The sequence below is a fragment of the Paralichthys olivaceus genome, chromosome 4 (genome assembly GCF_024713975.1).
Source record: "Paralichthys olivaceus isolate ysfri-2021 chromosome 4, ASM2471397v2, whole genome shotgun sequence".
NCBI lineage: Eukaryota > Metazoa > Chordata > Actinopteri > Pleuronectiformes > Paralichthyidae > Paralichthys > Paralichthys olivaceus.
The window spans coordinates 566,835-584,441 of NC_091096.1; the positions used below are offsets into that span (position 1 = coordinate 566,835).

A 17,607-nucleotide genomic window follows, 5' to 3' on the forward strand; every position below is an offset into this window, starting at 1 on the left:
CAGACTGCGCCCCCTGCAGGACTGTGGCTGTAACAACCTACACAGGAAGATATCAGGGAGGTCGTGTCCCCTGTCTGGACACTAGAGCTGGTTCGTCCACAGGAAGAAGACGTCAGGAGTCTCTGGTGCTTCATTGACCAGACGAGTTCCACAGCTGCAGCTCCTGAGACAGGACTGTCCCCGTCCCTCACGTCATGGTCCTGTTGACCCACTGCTGTGAAGGAAGTTCTGCGGACAGGAGGGTCTGTGACCACAAGGGTCAGAGGTCGTCAGCAGAGGTCATGTGACCTTTGACACTGATTGAAGAAGAGGAAGTGACGATTAGTTTTCTTTCTCTGGAGTTTAACAAAAAAATAATTATGTCAGAGTCCAGAGGCCCCTGACACACACACACACACACACACACACACACACACACACACACACACACACACACACACACACACACACACACACACACAGGAGAGGTCACATCTCTGGTGTTAAAAATAGCATGTTGTGTCACACACACACAGTCACAGCTCGGTGTGAGTTTCAGTCTCAGTAAACAAGCTGCTGGACGTTAACAGGTAAGAACACGTCTGTTTTTATCTGATGTTGAGTTTCTCTCGTTCTGACGATCGATCAAAGTAACGTCAGGAAGTGACACGATATATTCACACGTCTGTACTTTGTTTCTGTAGTTTCTTACTTGCTGCCGTGTTTTGATCTCACAGCTGCAGATTTAGATTTTATGTTAAAAATGAACCTGATCTTATAAAATAATATTAAGTTGTTGAAGATTAAACCAGATGTTTTCAAAACCTTTGACATGATCACGTGTTCAGGCGTGAGCGATCCGACGCTGTGGTCCCATTCTTTAACCAGTGGTCACATATGAAGGCCCGACTACGACCTGTGACCTCGTCTCTTTAATCATGTTTGAACGATACGTTGATTTGGTTTTGGACAAATAACGACTGATACTTTTTTTAATTAGTAAAAGATTTGTTCAGTCCCTCCTGACTCTCTCTCTCTCTCTCTCTCTCTCTCTCTCTCTATCACATGTCCCGACAAACACACACACACAGTGACACAAGTGAATGATCACATGATCGCATCAAACACGTTCAGGTCACATGGTGTGAACGGACGAACTACACATCTGTCCACTTGAACCTCAGAGTCACGTGACGACTCCTCGGGTTCACCCGTCTCTTGAGCTTTTGTTCCCGGGTGGGAAGCGAACTGACGAGTTTGAAACAGAATCTGCTCCATGTTGGTGGAAACCAGGTGAAACTCAGCTTCAGCCGGTTCATCCTCTGAGGAGCACGATCGTCTGAACGTTTCAACCAATAACTGATGATTTAGTTCAGACGAGAAAAACTACTTTAAATCCATAGAGTCACCAACATGGGATAAAATGAGCACTCCTCCTCCTCCTCCTCCTCCTCCTCTTCTTCTTCATCTTCCTCCTCCTCCTCCTCTTCTTCATCTTCCTCTCCCTCCTCCTCCTCTTCTTCTTCATCTTCCTCTCCCTCCTCCTGCTACTCCTCCTCTTCTTCTTCATCTTCCTCTCCCTCCTCCTCCTCTTCTTCTTCATCTTCCTCTCCCTCCTCCTCCTCCTCCTCTTCTTCTTCATCTTCCTCTCCCTCCTCCTCCTCTTCTTCTTCATCTTCCTCTCCCTCCTCCTCTTCTTCTTCATCTTCCTCTCCCTCCTCCTCCTCTTCTTCTTCATCTTCCTCTCCCTCCTCCTCTTCTTCTTCATCTTCCTCTCCCTCCTCCTCCTCTTCTTCTTCATCTTCCTCTCCCTCCTCCTCCTCTTCTTCTTCCTCTTCATCTCCCTCCTCCTCCTCACCTTCTCACCTCCTCTTCCTCCTTGTCTTTTTCTTCTTCTTCTTCTTCTTCATCTTCCTCTCCCTCCTCCTCCTCCCCTTCTCACCTCCTCTTCCTCCTCGTCTTCTTCTTCTTCTTCATCTTCCTCTCCCTCCTCCTCCTCCTCCTCCTCCTCCTCACCTCCTCTTCCTCCTCTTCCCTGCAGCAGACATGGGTTTTGGGAGGAAGGTGGACGTCCCGGTCAGTGATCTGTCTGTGATCAGAGGGATCTGGGAGGTCCGAGTGAAGAAACACAGACAGAGACAGAAGAAGGAACAGCAGAGGATTGAGAAGAGCGCCCTCTCCAGGTCAGTACAGTTACTGCACTGATGTCAGCTGAGACAACCACAGCTCCACCCACTGATCACATGGACGATAGTATTTCACAGATCTATAGATTTATAGATCTATAAATGTATAGATCTATAGATCTATAAATTTATAGATCTATATTTATATATAGATCTATAGATTTATAGTTCTATATATATATATAGAATATAAATATATTTATATATAGATCTATAGATTTATAGAACTATAAATCTATAGATCTATAGATCTATATATAAATATAGATCTATAAATCTATAGATCTATAAATCTATAGATCTATATATCTATAGATCTATATATAAATATATATGTATATAGATCTATATATCTGTGAGGTGTGAACCCTAGTTTTACAGAGTAAACAATGATGTGAAGATGTATATTTATACTAGTTGTGTGTCCGTTGTGTGTCCGTTGTGTGTCTGTTGTGTTGCCAGTGACCGACCACAGCTGCAGTTTATCTGAGGACGTAGACACAGAGCGATGATGACGAACTTCAAAATCATTAACACAAAGTCATTCACTATATTTGAATGTATAAATATTTATCAGCCAGTGAATCTGTCTCTGAATTATGTCCCTTCGGCTGAGACGGACGGTCGTTGGTCCTGAGGTGAGTCGGGGACAGTTTGTCACACGAACACACTGATGTTTATGTCCCAGCCTCAGTGTGGACACCAGGTCAGAGACAGAGGTGATGAAATCTAACGCTCTCTCTGAAACGAACAGGATCGACCAGCAGTGGCAGTATCGCATCTACTGCAAGAGCCTGAGGCCCAATGAACAGAACCTGCTGCACCAGTACCTGCAGAGATCCACACGGACCGAGGTACAGGAGTACACAGGAGAGTACACAGGAGAGTACACAGGTAAATACACCCGATACACAGGAAGGTACACAGGGGAGTACACAGGAGAGTACACAGGAGAGTACACAGGTAAATACACCCGATACACAGGAGAGTACACAGGAGAGTACACAGGAGAGTACACAGGAGAGTACACAGGTAAATACACCCGATACACAGGAGTACACAGGAGTACACAGGAGAGTACACAGGAGAGTACACAGGAGAGTACACAGGAGAGTACACAGGTAAATACACCCGATACACAGGAGAGTACACAGGTAAATACACCCGATACACAGGAGTAAATATAACTATAACTAACTTTGTGTTGTGTATGTGTATTTGTTGATGTTGTTGTGTGTCTGTGTTGTGTGTCTGTGTTGTGTATCTGTGTCTGTGTTGTGTATCTGTGTTGTGTGTCTGTGTTGTGTGTCTGTGTTGTGTGTCTGTGTTGTGTGTCTGTGTTGTGTATCTGTGTCTGTGTTGTGTGTCTGTGTTGTGTGTCTGTCAGGGTCAGACCAGCAGCAGGATCCAGATGAGAGTAAACTGAAGTTGCAGCTGGATGGAGACAGTTGGACGGTAAGTTCACGTCTTCAGGAGACAAACGCTCGGCCGGAACCTGGTGTGATCACATGTTTGGATCACATGTTTGAGATCACATGTTTGGATCACATGTTTGATTCCTGGTGTGATCACATGTTTGATTCCTGGTGTGATCACATGTTTGAGATCACATGTTTGAGATCACATGTTTGATTCCTGGTGTGATCACATGTTTGATTCCTGGTGTGATCACATGTTTGAGATCACATGTTTGAGATCACATGTTTGATTCCTGATGTGATCACATGTTTGATTCCTGGTGTGATCACATGTTTGAGATCACATGTTTGAGATCACATGTTTGATTCCTGGTGTGATCACATGTTTGGATCACATGTTTGGATCACATGTTTGGATCACATGTTTGATTCCTGGTGTGATCACATGTTTGGATCACATGTTTGGATCACATGTTGGGGTCACATGTTTGATTCCAGGAGTTCCCCCCGGAGCTGCGGTGGAGCACCTTCCTGACGGAGTTGCACGTCACGAGGACAAAGATCTGTCGGTTACCTGAGTACCTCGCTCTGTTCACTCAGCTCCTCGTGCTCCACGTCCCAAAGAACTCCATCGCTGAGCTGCCGCCTGAGATCGGTGAGGTGTCGTCCTCTCTGTCCGTCCTCACGTGTCTTTACTCTGACATGTTGTCCCTCTGTGGTTCACACAGGCATGTTAATGGAAAACACTAACGCAAAAGTGACAACACAACCGCCACACAACACAGTGGGAATATATTTGACTTGTTATGATACAGATGCATTTGTCCTGTTTGTTTGTTTTCACAAACGTGTGTGTGTGACGTTTGTGTGTCTGTTGTGTGACGTTTGTGTGTCTGTTGTGTGACGTTTGTGTGTCTGTGACGTCGCAGCCATCGAAGGATTTCATCTAAAGTTTGTTGTCTTTTCCATCACAGCTCAGTGTGTAGGATTTAGTGCCCTCTACTGGTGATAGTGTAGATTACAGTCAAATGAACAGTTTTTGTTGCTGCTGCTGATAAAGGCTGGAATCGAACCGTCCCGTGTGTCCTCAGGCAAACTCACCGCGTTGAGGGAATTGAACGTCAGCTACAACCGTCTGTCCAAAGTTCCTCCAGAGCTCGGACACTGTGAAAACCTGGAGAGACTCGAACTGGCGGGAAACTACAACCTGTCGGAGCTGCCATTTGAGGTGAGACAGACACAGAGAGACACAGAGAGACACAGGGAGACACAGTGAGACAGACAGAGAGACACAGAGAGACACAGGGAGACAGATACAGTGAGACAGATAGTGAGACACAGAGAGACACAGAGAGACAGATACAGTGAGACACAGGGAGACACAGAGAGACAGACAGAGAGACACAGGGAGACAGATACAGTGAGACAGAAACAGTGAGACAGACAGTGAGACACAGGGAGACAGATACAGTGAGACAGACAGAGAGACACAGGGAGACAGATACAGTGAGACACAGAGAGACACAGTGAGACACAGGGAGACAGATACAGTGAGACAGACAGTGAGACACAGTGAGACAGACAGTGAGACAGACAGTGAGACAGACAGGGAGACACAGGGAGACAGCCGATGATGATGTCACTCTGTGACTTCTGTCTTCTAAGCTGAGCAGCCTGAAGCGTCTGGTTCACCTGGACATTGCGGAGAACAGGTTTGTGTCGATCCCCGTCTGCGCTCTGAGGATGAGCGTCCTGCAGCTGTTGGACCTGAGCCACAACCGTCTGAGCGACCTGCCGCAGGACATGGACAGGTAACCATGACAACAGTCACCTGACACTGAGCTGAGGAGACTTCAGGAGAATCTGTTACTAAGCAACTAAAACTGCCCGAGCGTTCAGCACTAATCACAGACACAGGGCATCTCATCGCCCCCTGGTGTCTGGATCAGGTCATAAACCTCCTCCATGTCAGCAGATGGGACAAGTAGACGTTAAATAAATGTTCAAAGAGGTTTAATCAGTTATTAATGATATAGAAACAGGCGGAGACGTCCTGATTGACAGCTGAGACTGACTCAGGATTGGTCAAGAGCATGTGTGGGCGGGACCTCGATACCATGACTTCACTCATCACTGCCGCACAGACTCTGACTTCACTATTGGTATATAATATATATATATATGTGTGTATATATACACATATATATATATATATATGTGTATATATACACATATATATATATATATATATATATATGTGTATATATATATATATATATATATATATATATATATATATATATATATATATATATTATATACCAATAGTGAACTGATAAACAAACCTGAACTGTCTCTATCACCACAGTGAAGTTATGTGTGTATATATATATATATATTATATATTAATAGTGATGTGTGTGACCTGTGTCTCAGGTTGGAGCAGCTGGTCTCTCTGTTCGTCCATAAGAACAACCTGTCCTACCTCCCCCACTGTCTCACCAACATCTCCACGCTCAGGATGATCGTCGTCAGCGGCGACGAGCTCACCTGCATCCCGACCAAACTGTGCCACAACCCCAACATCAAGTACACACACACACACACACACACACACACACACACACACACACACACACACACACACATACACACATACACACACACTGTGTTTTGTAAATCTGATCTGTATCGTTTGTCTTCAGATTCATTCGACTGTGCGACAACGTGACGAGCGCAGAGAAGAAGAAGAAAGAGGAGAAGAAAGAGGAGAAGAAAGTAAAGAGGAGGAGGTGGAGAGAGCTGGGGAAGGAGGAGGTGAAGGACGGCAGAGAGAAGGAGTTCATCGAGGCGTACATCAGCACGCTGACGGACAGAGGTAACATTATATATGTAACTGTTCTATATCATAGATTCTAGATTCTGTCCTAATGGACTCACAAGAGAACAGCAACATTAATCTTAACTTTATATCGAGAACTGAAAAATATGAAACTATTCTCATATAATCACATTTATCTACATCACGTTGAACATATGTTGAACTAGTGTTTTCCTTATGTTCATTAAATACTAATATTGAATAAATATCACTGATATATTTAAAGCAGCTGACGTTTGTCCCTCACCAGACACCGTCCCATACTCCACCACCAAGGTGTCCATCTCCTGCCTGCTGTGAGGAAGAGGAGGAGGAGGAAGGTTTCACACCATGTGACAGTTTGATACTTTCATAAATTAAAAATTAAAAGACTGTAAGTCACAGTAAGTTTCTGAATTTAGTCATAAGTTCAAAATGACAGAAAAAGGACACTGAAATTTAAGTCTAAATAAAATGAAGAATGAAATCTGTCAAAGTTTTGAGAGAAATCAGGTTTTTACATTTAAAGTTTTGAATATTTCATTTGGTTTTTTTCATTTTTTGTCAGGAATGAGTTTCTTTAATCTTTTAAAGTGTAATTTAAGTTTTGTTTTTCTAAAGAATTCCTGAGTGAGTGAATCTTTTGTTTTCAGATTCACTTCACAAAAATAACTTCATTCCAAAAACCAGATTTTCAACATTGAACCAGTTCAACTCTGAAGTTCGTCTTTCCCCCACCGTTACACAAACATGATTAAATCTTATATTTCACCTCTGATTTTCTGGGATTTGAGAGAAACTTGTCACAGTCGGGTTTTGGTTGAAAAAACTAGATTCATCAGTTCAAATAGTAAAAGAGAAAAAAGCTCAGATAGATTTAATATTTGCATTTAAACAGGATTCATTCCTGTTTAAATGCAAATGTGTAGTTTTAAACAGTGTGTTCTTCTGGTGATTTCATTTATTTCAGGTCAAATATATTTTTGTTAGACAGCGAAGTTGAGCTGCAACATAATTTAGTAATAATCAGATTTACCAAAATCTCATTATGATTGTGATACATTTGTGTAGAGTAAAAAAACCAGCGATGTTATTTCTGTAATTATCTTAAAAAATAAGAGTTTATCTATATATTTTTATTCATGTGCTGCTCTGATACTGAAATGTGTGTTTGTGGGCGTGTTGTTTTAAAAATGGAATAAATGTGGTTTGTGAAAAATAAAGTCTTCTGATATTCAACTAAATAAACATATTTCCCGAAACATCGAATAGTTTTATGTTCCTGTAGAACTTGAATGAACTTTAACATTTTTAAAACTAAATTAAAAGAAATGAAAATCGATGAGTAAATACAGAAAAGAAATCACAAGTCCAAACTTTAAATTCCATACATTTCTCTTTATTATCATTATAATTATAGATATTATTCAAAATTATGTTCTTAATAAGATAAAAGATGCACAACACGTGTCTTGGTTTCTCTATAAAAACGATAACATGGAGAATGATTCGAGGCACGTTCAGAGAAATTAAAGTGCAGTGTCAGCAAATGTTCTGCATCATGTACACAGAGGGGGGGTGATATTGAATATATATAATATATATACATTTTCAATATCTCCAGTTAATTTGTTTGACTGCATCAGTTTCCGTTTCTCCTCCAATGATAAGTGTTTTGTCAGTAAGAAGATTTGTACAGAAACAGATCATGTCGTCGAGTTTTTAAAGATTAACGCTCAAATATAGAGAAAGTTGTTATTTTGAAAGAAAACCTGATTTGATGTCGATATCGAGACGTTTGTAAATAAAATGTTTCACACGTTAAATGTCTCAACTCAAGTTGTGCGACTTAATAAATGATTTTGTAGTTGAATTTACGAAAACATATTTTGGTTGTTACCAGAAAAACTAACGAGGTTCACGGCTGTGAAATACTGACATTTTCTCCAAAACCAAAATGAGTGAAAACTTGATTTAAATTTAAAACCTGTTCAGGCGTCTTTCTACAGAAATAAAACCACATGTTGAAATATTAGAAAAATAAACTGCTGATGTTCACGTCCACTGAAAAATCCCAAGAGGTCTAAAAACAAAGTTTATCTGGATTATTCTCAAAACTAGAATCTGAAAAAACGGTTTCTGTGATTCTCGTTCATTCACATCAGATCAAAAGTTTCTTCATGAGAACACACGACACTCAAGAGACATTTTCCAGCGAGACCTGAACGCAGCAGACGGACACAAGACGCGGTGCATTCTGGGACATTCAGTAACGACTCTGCAGACTGACTGGTAGAAAAATATCCTGTAGGTCCATCTGTCTTTGTTTGACATCTTCAGCTACAGAGAGAGAGAGAGAACATGAAACTCGGCCGAGTTGAGGAGTTTGGTTTGTAAAGAAAAAGTTTCAGATTAAATAATAATCGGAAACTTTTACAGATGATAAAGTTTGGAGGAAAAGTTAAGATCGGTTTGAGCTGAATGCTGACGTCAGGACAGCGAGATGCTGATGCTGCGTCTGTGTGAACAAAAAACTCCAGTAAGTCGACTGAACAGCGAAAACACCAGCGGACACGAGACCATAACCTGTAACAGCCACCAGGGGGCAGACATGAGTCCACCACAGCCAAAGATTCATATTACCCACAAATCCACCAGAAAGCGTCTCGTCTACAGTGACTGGGATCGAGCGGTGAACAAACACCTGCAGATTTAGAGACTGAACTTCCAGTAACTCAAAGATTCACTGAAACATCTGAACAGAAACAGTGACTCACGTTCCATCGTCTCAGCTCAGCAACAAATAATCTCACGTCTTCAAACCGAGACTTTTCTATCTGGAATGTGATATTTTCACCTTTAACAAACTTTATAAACAAAATGAACAAAAATAAAAGAACAAAATGGCACAATTTGGTTTTCCAACCTGCAGATTGTGAGAAAGTCAGAGACCAAACTCTCGACGACAGCACAGAGGGCGGGAGGACGTCAGAGAAAGATGTTCTGGACTCATTTCACTTTGTGTCATTAACCTTCACGGTGAATCAGTTTTTATCTGAGGATGAAGATTCACCTTCAGGATCTGGTCGTAACCAACCTGCAGCACGTTTTCATTTAATAAGAATAATAAGAATAATAATAGTACCCCCCCCCCCACCAGGTGAGAAGCAGAGACAGAGCTCGTCATCATTATTATCAAATCTCAAACTGGAACGACCGATCAACAGAACTGAGCCTCAGGACTCGTTCACACGTCGTCTGTCTCTGAACGGTTCCTCTGACCGACGCCAACACGTAGAGGCTGCTAGTGACGCCATGTTACCATGGCAACCAGATCAAGCTTCATTCGTTTCCTCCATTCAAACAGAAAGACTGCTACCCCCCCCCCCCCCACACCTGACAACACGTCAGACTCCGTCTACAAACCAATCAGAGTCAAGTATAGGTAGACTCCGCCCACGTGGGTGATGACGTCATTACAACGTGAAACTAAAACTAACAGGTCGAATGAAACAGGAACAAACACGAAGCTTCAGACTCGACAGGAAACAGAACGAGTGAATGAGAAACAAACGACTGAACTTCCCGCTCGTCCAACTGTTTCACTGAACGTCTGTATGTTTGGAGAGGACGATGATGTCACAGCCAGTCAGAGCTCGGACATGCAGAGTGTGACCGTGTCCCACAGCTGTCGTCATAGTAACAGTTCCAGCCCTGTTTTATGCAGCCAAGCAGTCCGGTGGTAAGCTGTCAGTGTGTGGAGACGGGTGGAGACTACACGTACGCAGCAGAGCCTACCACAATCAAACACACCTGGACCTTGGCCACACACTGCCCCCTACAGGTACAGGAGACTACTTCCTCCCCCCTGAATCGTATATATCCCATAATGCAAGTCTGGTGACCATCTGACCATCTGGTCTCAGCTGTGCAGTAAATTCAACGTACCTCCACCTCATCACTGGTCCTGTACACGGAGGGGCGCTTGATCTCCTGAACTCTGCAGACCTGGCGGGTGGAGTTAGGTACAGCAGATACTGTGTTGACGGGGGGGGGGGGGGGTTCGGGTGGCAACCAAACAGCGGCTGTTTAGTTTGTTTTAGTTTTTAATCTGATGTCGTAACAATAAAGTTTCACTAGAAAAAAGATTCATGAAAAAGATATGATCGAAAAAAACTCAGAAAATAATAATAAAAATAATAATTCAGTCAAATTCAACTTGTAACTTGGTTCATGTTGGTTTGTGCGTCCGAGCAGATTTCATGGTCGAGACAGAAAAGTAATGAAGAGCCGCTGGATTAAAAACATTATGACGTGTGTGACTGAACGTGTTGGTCTTTAACGGTTTTTGTAAATACATGTCACAAACATCTGGTTTCAGGAAATCATCTCATCTGGGACCAGAGAATCTTTGAGTTTTGGTTGAAACGATTAATCAGGAAAGAGTTGATGTTAATAAATGTCATGCTGATTGATGACGAACGTGAACACGAGCTCCATGACTACAACGTGTCGTCATCTGTTCCATGAAATGAGCTCGACCGTGTGTTTGCCGTCTGATGTTTCCTGACTTTTATCTGAACAGTCTGAATCGGAGGAAATAAAAAATAAAAGCTCTTCATCTTGAAATGGGCCGGACCTGCAGAGTGGAGCTCAGGCCTCAGCGTTGTGATCGGCCGGGCCAGCTGTCAATCACAAACTGCTGTCCTGCAGGAGTGGCTCAATGTCCTCTGTGTCACTGGTGGGCGTGGCCAGCGGGCTGCCGCTCTGAGCGTGTGCGGCTGCGGCACCGCTGGACTTGCGGTTGGAGCAGGTTTTGACGTCGTCCAGTCGCTGGTGCTCAGGAATGAAGAGAGCGACGAGGAGGGCGAATAAGACGGCACACGCTCCGAACAGGAAGGGGGGGCCAGGGATGACGGACTTCTGCAGAGACAGAGGAATTACGTTTTCTAGAAAGTACTGTGTGTGTGTGTGTGTGTGTGTGTGTGTGTGTATGTATGTGTGTGTGTGTATGTACCTCTATGTTCTTTGTGGGTCTTCCTGGCACCGGCTCCATGTCGTTCAGCTCCACATTGAACAGGAAGAAGATGAAGCCGTACAGAGCCGGACCCAGACCGTTACACAAACCTCTGATACCAGTGATCATCCCCTGAGCCACACCTGAGCGCACACACACACACACACACACAGTAAGTCTCTCTGGGGTCCTTCCTTCCTTCCTTCCTTCCTTCCTTTCTCTTCTTCCAGACATTTATTTTCTTTCCTCTCTCCATCAGTCGCACAGACGGGTGTACTCACCTTGTTGGTCAGGTGACGCACTGTGTGACACCAGAGCAGAGACTGCTGGGAAGGTGATGGACGACATGGCTGCTACTGTTCCTGCTGCCCACATCATCCTGGAGACGATAAAACTGATCAATAACCAAATATTAACGTATCAGAGATTCACTGATCTGTTCAAATGAGTTCCATCCCTCGTTAGAGAAAGGTTGATCGTGTTCAGGTGTTAATGACTGAACGTGACGTGAGAAATGATCTTAGACACATTTTAAACATCAAGTGACAAACAACAGATGACCACGTCAGTGACATCACTTGTGGGCGGGACTCACCACGGCTCAGAGCCGAAGCCGTACCAGGCGAGCTGGAAGAGCTGGAAGCCCAGGCCGAGGAGAACCGTCCTCTTGTTTCCAACGGTTCTCATGAGAACACTGAGGAGGAGAGTCTGACACACACACACACACACACACACACCACGTCATGATTTTCATTTCACCCCCCCACAGCCAGAGTGTGGCGCTAGCCTCTGATTGGTTCTGTACCTGAGCGACGATGGAGAGGATTCCCACCATGGCGATGAAGGCAGCGATGGTTGCCGGAGAAAACTCAATCACCTGAAACACAAATCAACCAATCACAGCTCAGTGTCGAGGCCACACAGAGTGTGAGAGTGTGTGTGTGTGTGTGTGTGTGTGTGTGTGTGTGTGTGTGTGTGTGTGTGTGTCACCTGTCTCAGGTACAGGAAGAAGCTGGAGTACTGTCCGGCCTCAGGCAGGTAAGACAGAAACACTGTGACACAGATCAGCAGCACTGTTGAGTCTTTACCTACACGACGCAGAGACTGAACACAACAGAACCATCGTCACATTATTGATACGACTGTCAATCATCATAATCACTGACTTCAGCGCCCCCTGTGTTGATGTGTGAGTATTTGTTGTTTGAACAGCGGCCTCCACGTCTGTGTTTTTATTTCATGCCGATGATGAGGTCTGTCACAGTTACATGTTCAACACTGAGTTGACAGATTTTCAGCAATATCTAAAGTTATGTGTGTTTAGTTCCTCTGAGGCCTCGTTGACCTGCTGAGTTTTGGTTTAAAACAAACTCTGTGACTGTGTTTTGGTCTCTGAACTCACTGCGAAGGGGTCGGCCTGCTCCCAGGAGATGGGGAAGCCCCAGGACGTCAGCCTCATCTTGTCCGGCAGCGACTCGGGGACGATGAAGAACACAAAGGCGATGTCCGCCACAGCAATCACTGTGGCAACAAGGACCACCAGGCTGTCCCCGTACTGGGCCGACAGGTAGGCGCCGATAGCGGGGCTCGTCACTAAACTGGCTGCGAAGGTCGCAGAGACCTGATGAGATGAAAACACAGAGAGAGGAGGAGAGAGAGGAGGTGAAGGGGTGTGTTTCATGAATCACTGCAGCCGAGACAATCCACACATTCAAATCCTACATTTCCCACAGTGCAACTTGACTGCAGACAGTTTTCAGGTGTGTGTGCGGCTGATGTGCCGAGAGAAACTGTAGTTACCAGGCCGTAGGCTGTGCTCCGCTCGTGCTCCTCTGTGATGTCCGCAACGTAGGCGAAGATCACTGAGAAGGTCACAGCGAAGATCCCTGAGACTGAAATTAGAGCAAAATACCACCTACACACACACACACACACACACACACACACACACACACACACACACACACACACACACACACACACACACACACACACACACACACACACACACACACACACACACACACACACACACACACACACACACACACACTTTAAGTCAGAAATATTTTCATGGCGTCTTGATTCATGGTTATAATCAGAGTTTGTCCTTTCAGGCTCAGGAGCAGCACACAAGCCTCGTGTGTGTAGATGAGGAGAGCATCAATGTTACGTTCATTTATTAAAGATAAACATAAAGATCAGTGCAACGTGTGAATACTAAGAAAAGAGCAGAGGAGCAGAGTCTCTTGTTCTCATGACCATGAAAACTAATACATAACGTCGCCATGGAGACGACACAAAAAGCCAACTGTGAGGAGACCAAGAGTAAATCTTTAATCATTCTATTCATCATCTACTTTTTAAATTATTGCTTTACAGAACTACTGTCAGCATCAGATTTCACACTTTGTTACGTCCTGTTATTTCATGTCAGCAGGAATTTTGACGGTTTGTGAGACGTGAACAAACCATGTGACTGATCTGTGGCGCCTTCAACCACATCAGTGAAACTTCACCATGAGTTCACACTCAAATATAAACTGATGTGAAGGAAACAAACTGACGCGTTCGGTTCTCAGAAGCACAGACATCATCTGCGTCGTGCAGCTTCAACAGAGAAGAGAGAGCAGGAAACCGGAAACACGTTCCCAACACCACAGTTTTCTAACTTCCTGACCGTCCTTGAACTAATCATGTCGAACATTTATGTCCATCAGGAATTTTTTTTAATCTAAATTCAACAAACTCACTTTATCATACGTCTCATTTATTATTTCAAAGTGTTTGCAACAGATTCTGTGAAAAACATTTTTAAAAAACTCATCACGTCAAGTAGAAAAGATTTTCTGTTCAAAATATGTTTTGGATGGTGAGTCCGTGTCTTGGGTCAAATAAAAGGTTTGAGTTTCTTCTTTTCACTGATTCATGACTTTGTAACAGTCGAGTGTTTGAGTCTTTGCCTCCAACCATGACTGAGCTGCAGGAGTTTAAATGTCACAGTGAAGAATGAACCACAGTGAGTAGAAATGTCACAGGAACAAAAAGAACCGAGCTTCAGAGGAGTAAAAGCTGCAGCTGGTTTCTGTGAACACGTTTGCTGCCTGACTGATCCTCAGCTGATCACATGAACAACATGTGACCGGTCAAACTCCGACAGCCTGAGGCCTGAAGAACCAACGAGCTGCAGCTGAAAGTTAGATTCATCATTTGATTTGTTGAGACGTGTTGATCCAACAGAATTTTAAACATAGAAACATGAAGTGAATATTTCTTAACTCTCCATAAGTGTTTCGATCTGTGAAAATGTTTCTTGTCTTTAAGATTTGAACAGTTTTCTCTGCTCCTCTCTGGCACCACCACACGTTAGCAGCAGGTTTTTCACCACACGTAACAAAATATAAAGATTTCCATCACGTGTGTGAAACATGATGAGGTACAAGACAGAAGCAAAAAGAAAGAATGTTGGATGTAGACTTTACACACGTTTCTGAAAACATCAGACTCAACAGTTTTCTCAAACACATTTCCACGTGAGGGATCAGCTGAACTCAGCCCGAACGTTTTACTGAGCAGAGACAGATTTCTGCTCATGACGTTAGATGAGACGCTGTTTGATCGCTGGACGACGAAGTTTCAGGAGACAGATGATGTCGTACGACTTATCAGAGGAAGCGATGAGCAACATTAACAAGCTCACAGTTGGAAATAACCACATCACAACATGTGACGATGCCCTACTGTTGTCTACTGACACACACACACACAGACACACACAGAGACACACAGAGATAACAGTCCTCTCACCAGGGGCTGATCCTCATGAAGGGGATGGGAGCGCACGTGAAGAAGACCGTCATGAGGAGGAAGGACTTTCTGCCCCAGATGTCTGACAGAGCACCAATCAGAGGAGCCGACAGGAATGACAGGAAGCCCTGAGCGACACACAACACGTTAGTAACACAATATAACTCTGGATGTCGGCACTACGTGAGCAGGTTTTCCCCTCCACACTGACCTGTGCACATGTTGATGTTTCTGTTTATTCTGAAAGTCTGAGAAATGTGAGTTTTTCTTCTGTTATCGTGAAAACATCTTTGATCTGGTCTTTGATTGAACTTTGGTGAAAGGTCTCAGGTCTCAGGTCGGATCAGGGCACAAGCAGATTATCTGAGGTTTCAGTCTGGTTGGTCTCCGTCAGTGTCGTGGTCTGTGTGAAAGTTTGTGTGTCAATGTTGTGAGAGATCTTTACCTTCACTCCCTGAACCAGGCCGTTCATCAGGAAGGTGTGCTGAGGAAACGTCTCATGAAGAACCTGAAACAACAACAATCAAATCTATATTTACATTTTCAATGCAGCTGAACTGAACCACAGACGTGTTCCTGACGTGTTCCTCACATGTTCTGTATGTCAGAACCAATGTCTGAGTCAGTGTCTCTGGACATTTTCTGGATCTTCTCCTTGTCAGAGTGAGTCCGTGTGTGGGCGTGTGCGGACATTGTGTCATTATGAACGTCGTGCAGATGTGAGTGTTTGCTGTGTGTTTACTTACGGTCAACATGGGCGTGGTCAGCAGCCCCCAGGCGAAGAACTCCAGGAAGATCACCACCACGGCATGAGTGACTCTGGCTCGGCCATGGCCGGGCTGTGGCGAGGAGAGAAGAGAAGCACGGACGTTTACTATTCGTCTGCTCTCCCTGTGTGATGGATCTGACCTCTGACCTCTACACTGCTCCAGTCGATGTGGGAGTTTTGTATTAACGTATTAAATGTTGTGGAGTGACAGGTTTTCTGTTTAACATGGATGTAATATCTTTGGGTTTCTGACGACTCTGGGAACTTGAATCTCAAACAAAGGTTAAGGTTTGACTTGTGATTTCTTCAGTTCGGATCTGATGAAACCTGACTTGAGACTGAATCAGCTGAAGATGAGTGGATGATCCTCACAGCTGCTGAGCTGCTGGTTCATCTCTAATGGTTTGATCTGTGTTGAGATGTGAATGTGTCAGTTACTGAACCCAACAAATCAATTCACAGAGAAATCAATCAGCAGATTGGAACCAATAAGACTTCAACGTGTTTAAAGCTTCAATTATAATCTAATGAAGATAAACAATCATGACACAGAAACTTCGCCTGTAGTAAGAGTACACGTCAGTGGTATTAGTACTTGAACTGTGACTCTGAACCTGAGCTCCACGAGTCTGAACACAGAAGTTCCGGCTGGTTAATCCTGAACGTTAACCTGGACCAACCCGAGCTAACTAGCTGGTGAAGCAGCTAGTTAGCTCGGGTTAGTGTGGCTAACTCTGAATTAGCTGCTAACGTTAGCGTGCTGCTAACGACGCTGAACAAACGTCTGTGTGTTTTCATGTCGGTGTTTCCGGTTCTTGGCTCCGGTGTTTTCTTATGTTAGCTACCCGGTTCTGCCCGGTGGTTCCCGGTGGTTCCCGGGGCAGCCGCTGCACTCACCGGGCTCCGGACCAACATGATGTCGTTGGCCTCGGTCGCAGTTTTCTCTCGGTTCACGTCACATGTTGCGGCGACGATTCTCACATCGAGTCCGCGGTGACCGGCGTCCTCCCGGGGCTTCTCCGTCTCTTCCAGGGTGTCCCGCCGTGTCGATCACCTCCGCGTCCGTGCGGTGCTATCATGGACCCGGGGTCGAGCCTGTGTCCACCGGGGCAGAGCGGTCAACAGCCGAGGAGCCACTTTCACTTTTACCCGAATTCCTCCGCTCGGATTGTAATGTCACCGTTTGGTTTGTTCAGCAGCGTGTCCCGGGTGAGCGGTGTGTCCGCTGATCGAGCCTAATGACAAACACCGCCCTATTGTGTTGTCCCTGTCAGTCAATGGAGCGCGTGTCCTCAGCGCTGTTTCCAGATCAGCTGATGTTCTGTCTCTGTTGATCTGGTTTCACTTCACATCTGTAACATCTGACTCTGGATCAGCGACGCGTCCCCGCCCCCCTCTGCGTGTTAGGCTCAGCTGAGAGAAGCGCGCCCCCTGCCGGCCCGCTGCAGCTCCGCGACTGTTACGCTCTGCGGCGCGTGCGTCACACGGTGCCGGTAAAATAACGACGGAAAGAAAAACGGGCAGAAGTCTCGGTTCCCGTTCAGCGGCGGCACCGGCACCGACCCACCGGG

The 17,607-nt window shown here is 44.7% G+C and overlaps 2 protein-coding genes across 16 annotated transcripts; one reads left to right on the top strand and one right to left on the bottom strand.

Moving 5' to 3' along the window:
* The first annotated feature begins 1 nt into the window (after position 1).
* On the top strand, positions 2–7,666 carry lrrc2 (leucine rich repeat containing 2). Of its 15 annotated transcripts, XM_069522887.1 has the most exons (13): positions 2–569; positions 1,071–1,272; positions 2,024–2,162; positions 2,920–3,051; positions 3,085–3,197; positions 3,275–3,286; positions 3,553–3,620; positions 4,082–4,238; positions 4,675–4,811; positions 5,249–5,394; positions 6,020–6,172; positions 6,289–6,461; positions 6,715–7,666. In XM_069522887.1, the coding sequence occupies exons 3-13, from the start codon at positions 2,026–2,028 to the stop codon at positions 6,762–6,764; spliced, it is 1,278 nt and encodes a 425-aa protein (XP_069378988.1). In that variant the 5' UTR covers positions 2–569; positions 1,071–1,272; positions 2,024–2,025; the 3' UTR covers positions 6,765–7,666. The 15 variants fall into 15 exon arrangements, with proteins under 15 accessions (XP_069378988.1, XP_069378987.1, XP_069378990.1 ...); XM_069522886.1 differs by lacking the exon at positions 1,071–1,272 and having other exon boundaries at positions 2,021–2,162; XM_069522889.1 differs by lacking the exon at positions 1,071–1,272.
* A 154-nt stretch (positions 7,667–7,820) lies between these two features.
* mfsd14bb (major facilitator superfamily domain containing 14Bb) lies at positions 7,821–17,467 on the bottom strand. Its single transcript, XM_069522885.1, has 12 exons — positions 16,934–17,467; positions 16,014–16,106; positions 15,713–15,775; positions 15,268–15,395; positions 13,261–13,375; positions 12,863–13,081; positions 12,451–12,564; positions 12,266–12,337; positions 12,056–12,168; positions 11,742–11,839; positions 11,461–11,603; positions 7,821–11,366 (listed from the first exon to the last, which is right to left on the bottom strand). Exons 1-12 carry the CDS (start codon positions 16,949–16,951, stop codon positions 11,136–11,138), a joined length of 1,407 nt encoding a protein of 468 aa, XP_069378986.1. The 5' UTR covers positions 16,952–17,467; the 3' UTR covers positions 7,821–11,135.
* Between the last annotated feature and the right edge of the window lie 140 nt (positions 17,468–17,607).

Coding starts and splice junctions, on each gene's coding strand:
- lrrc2 (XM_069522887.1), top strand. CDS start 2,026: ATGGGTTTTGGGAGGAAGGTGGACGTCCCGGTCAGTGATCTGTCTGTG. Junction 3,052..3,084: donor ACAGGAGAGTACACAGGAGA/GTACACAGGTAA, acceptor ATACACAGGAAG/GTACACAGGGGAGTACACAG. Junction 6,462..6,714: donor CAGCACGCTGACGGACAGAG/GTAACATTATAT, acceptor GTCCCTCACCAG/ACACCGTCCCATACTCCACC.
- mfsd14bb (XM_069522885.1), bottom strand. Junction 15,396..15,712: donor GCCTGGTTCAGGGAGTGAAG/GTAAAGATCTCT, acceptor TGTGTCGCTCAG/GGCTTCCTGTCATTCCTGTC. Junction 13,376..15,267: donor TTCATGAGGATCAGCCCCTG/GTGAGAGGACTG, acceptor GTGTGTGTGTAG/GTGGTATTTTGCTCTAATTT.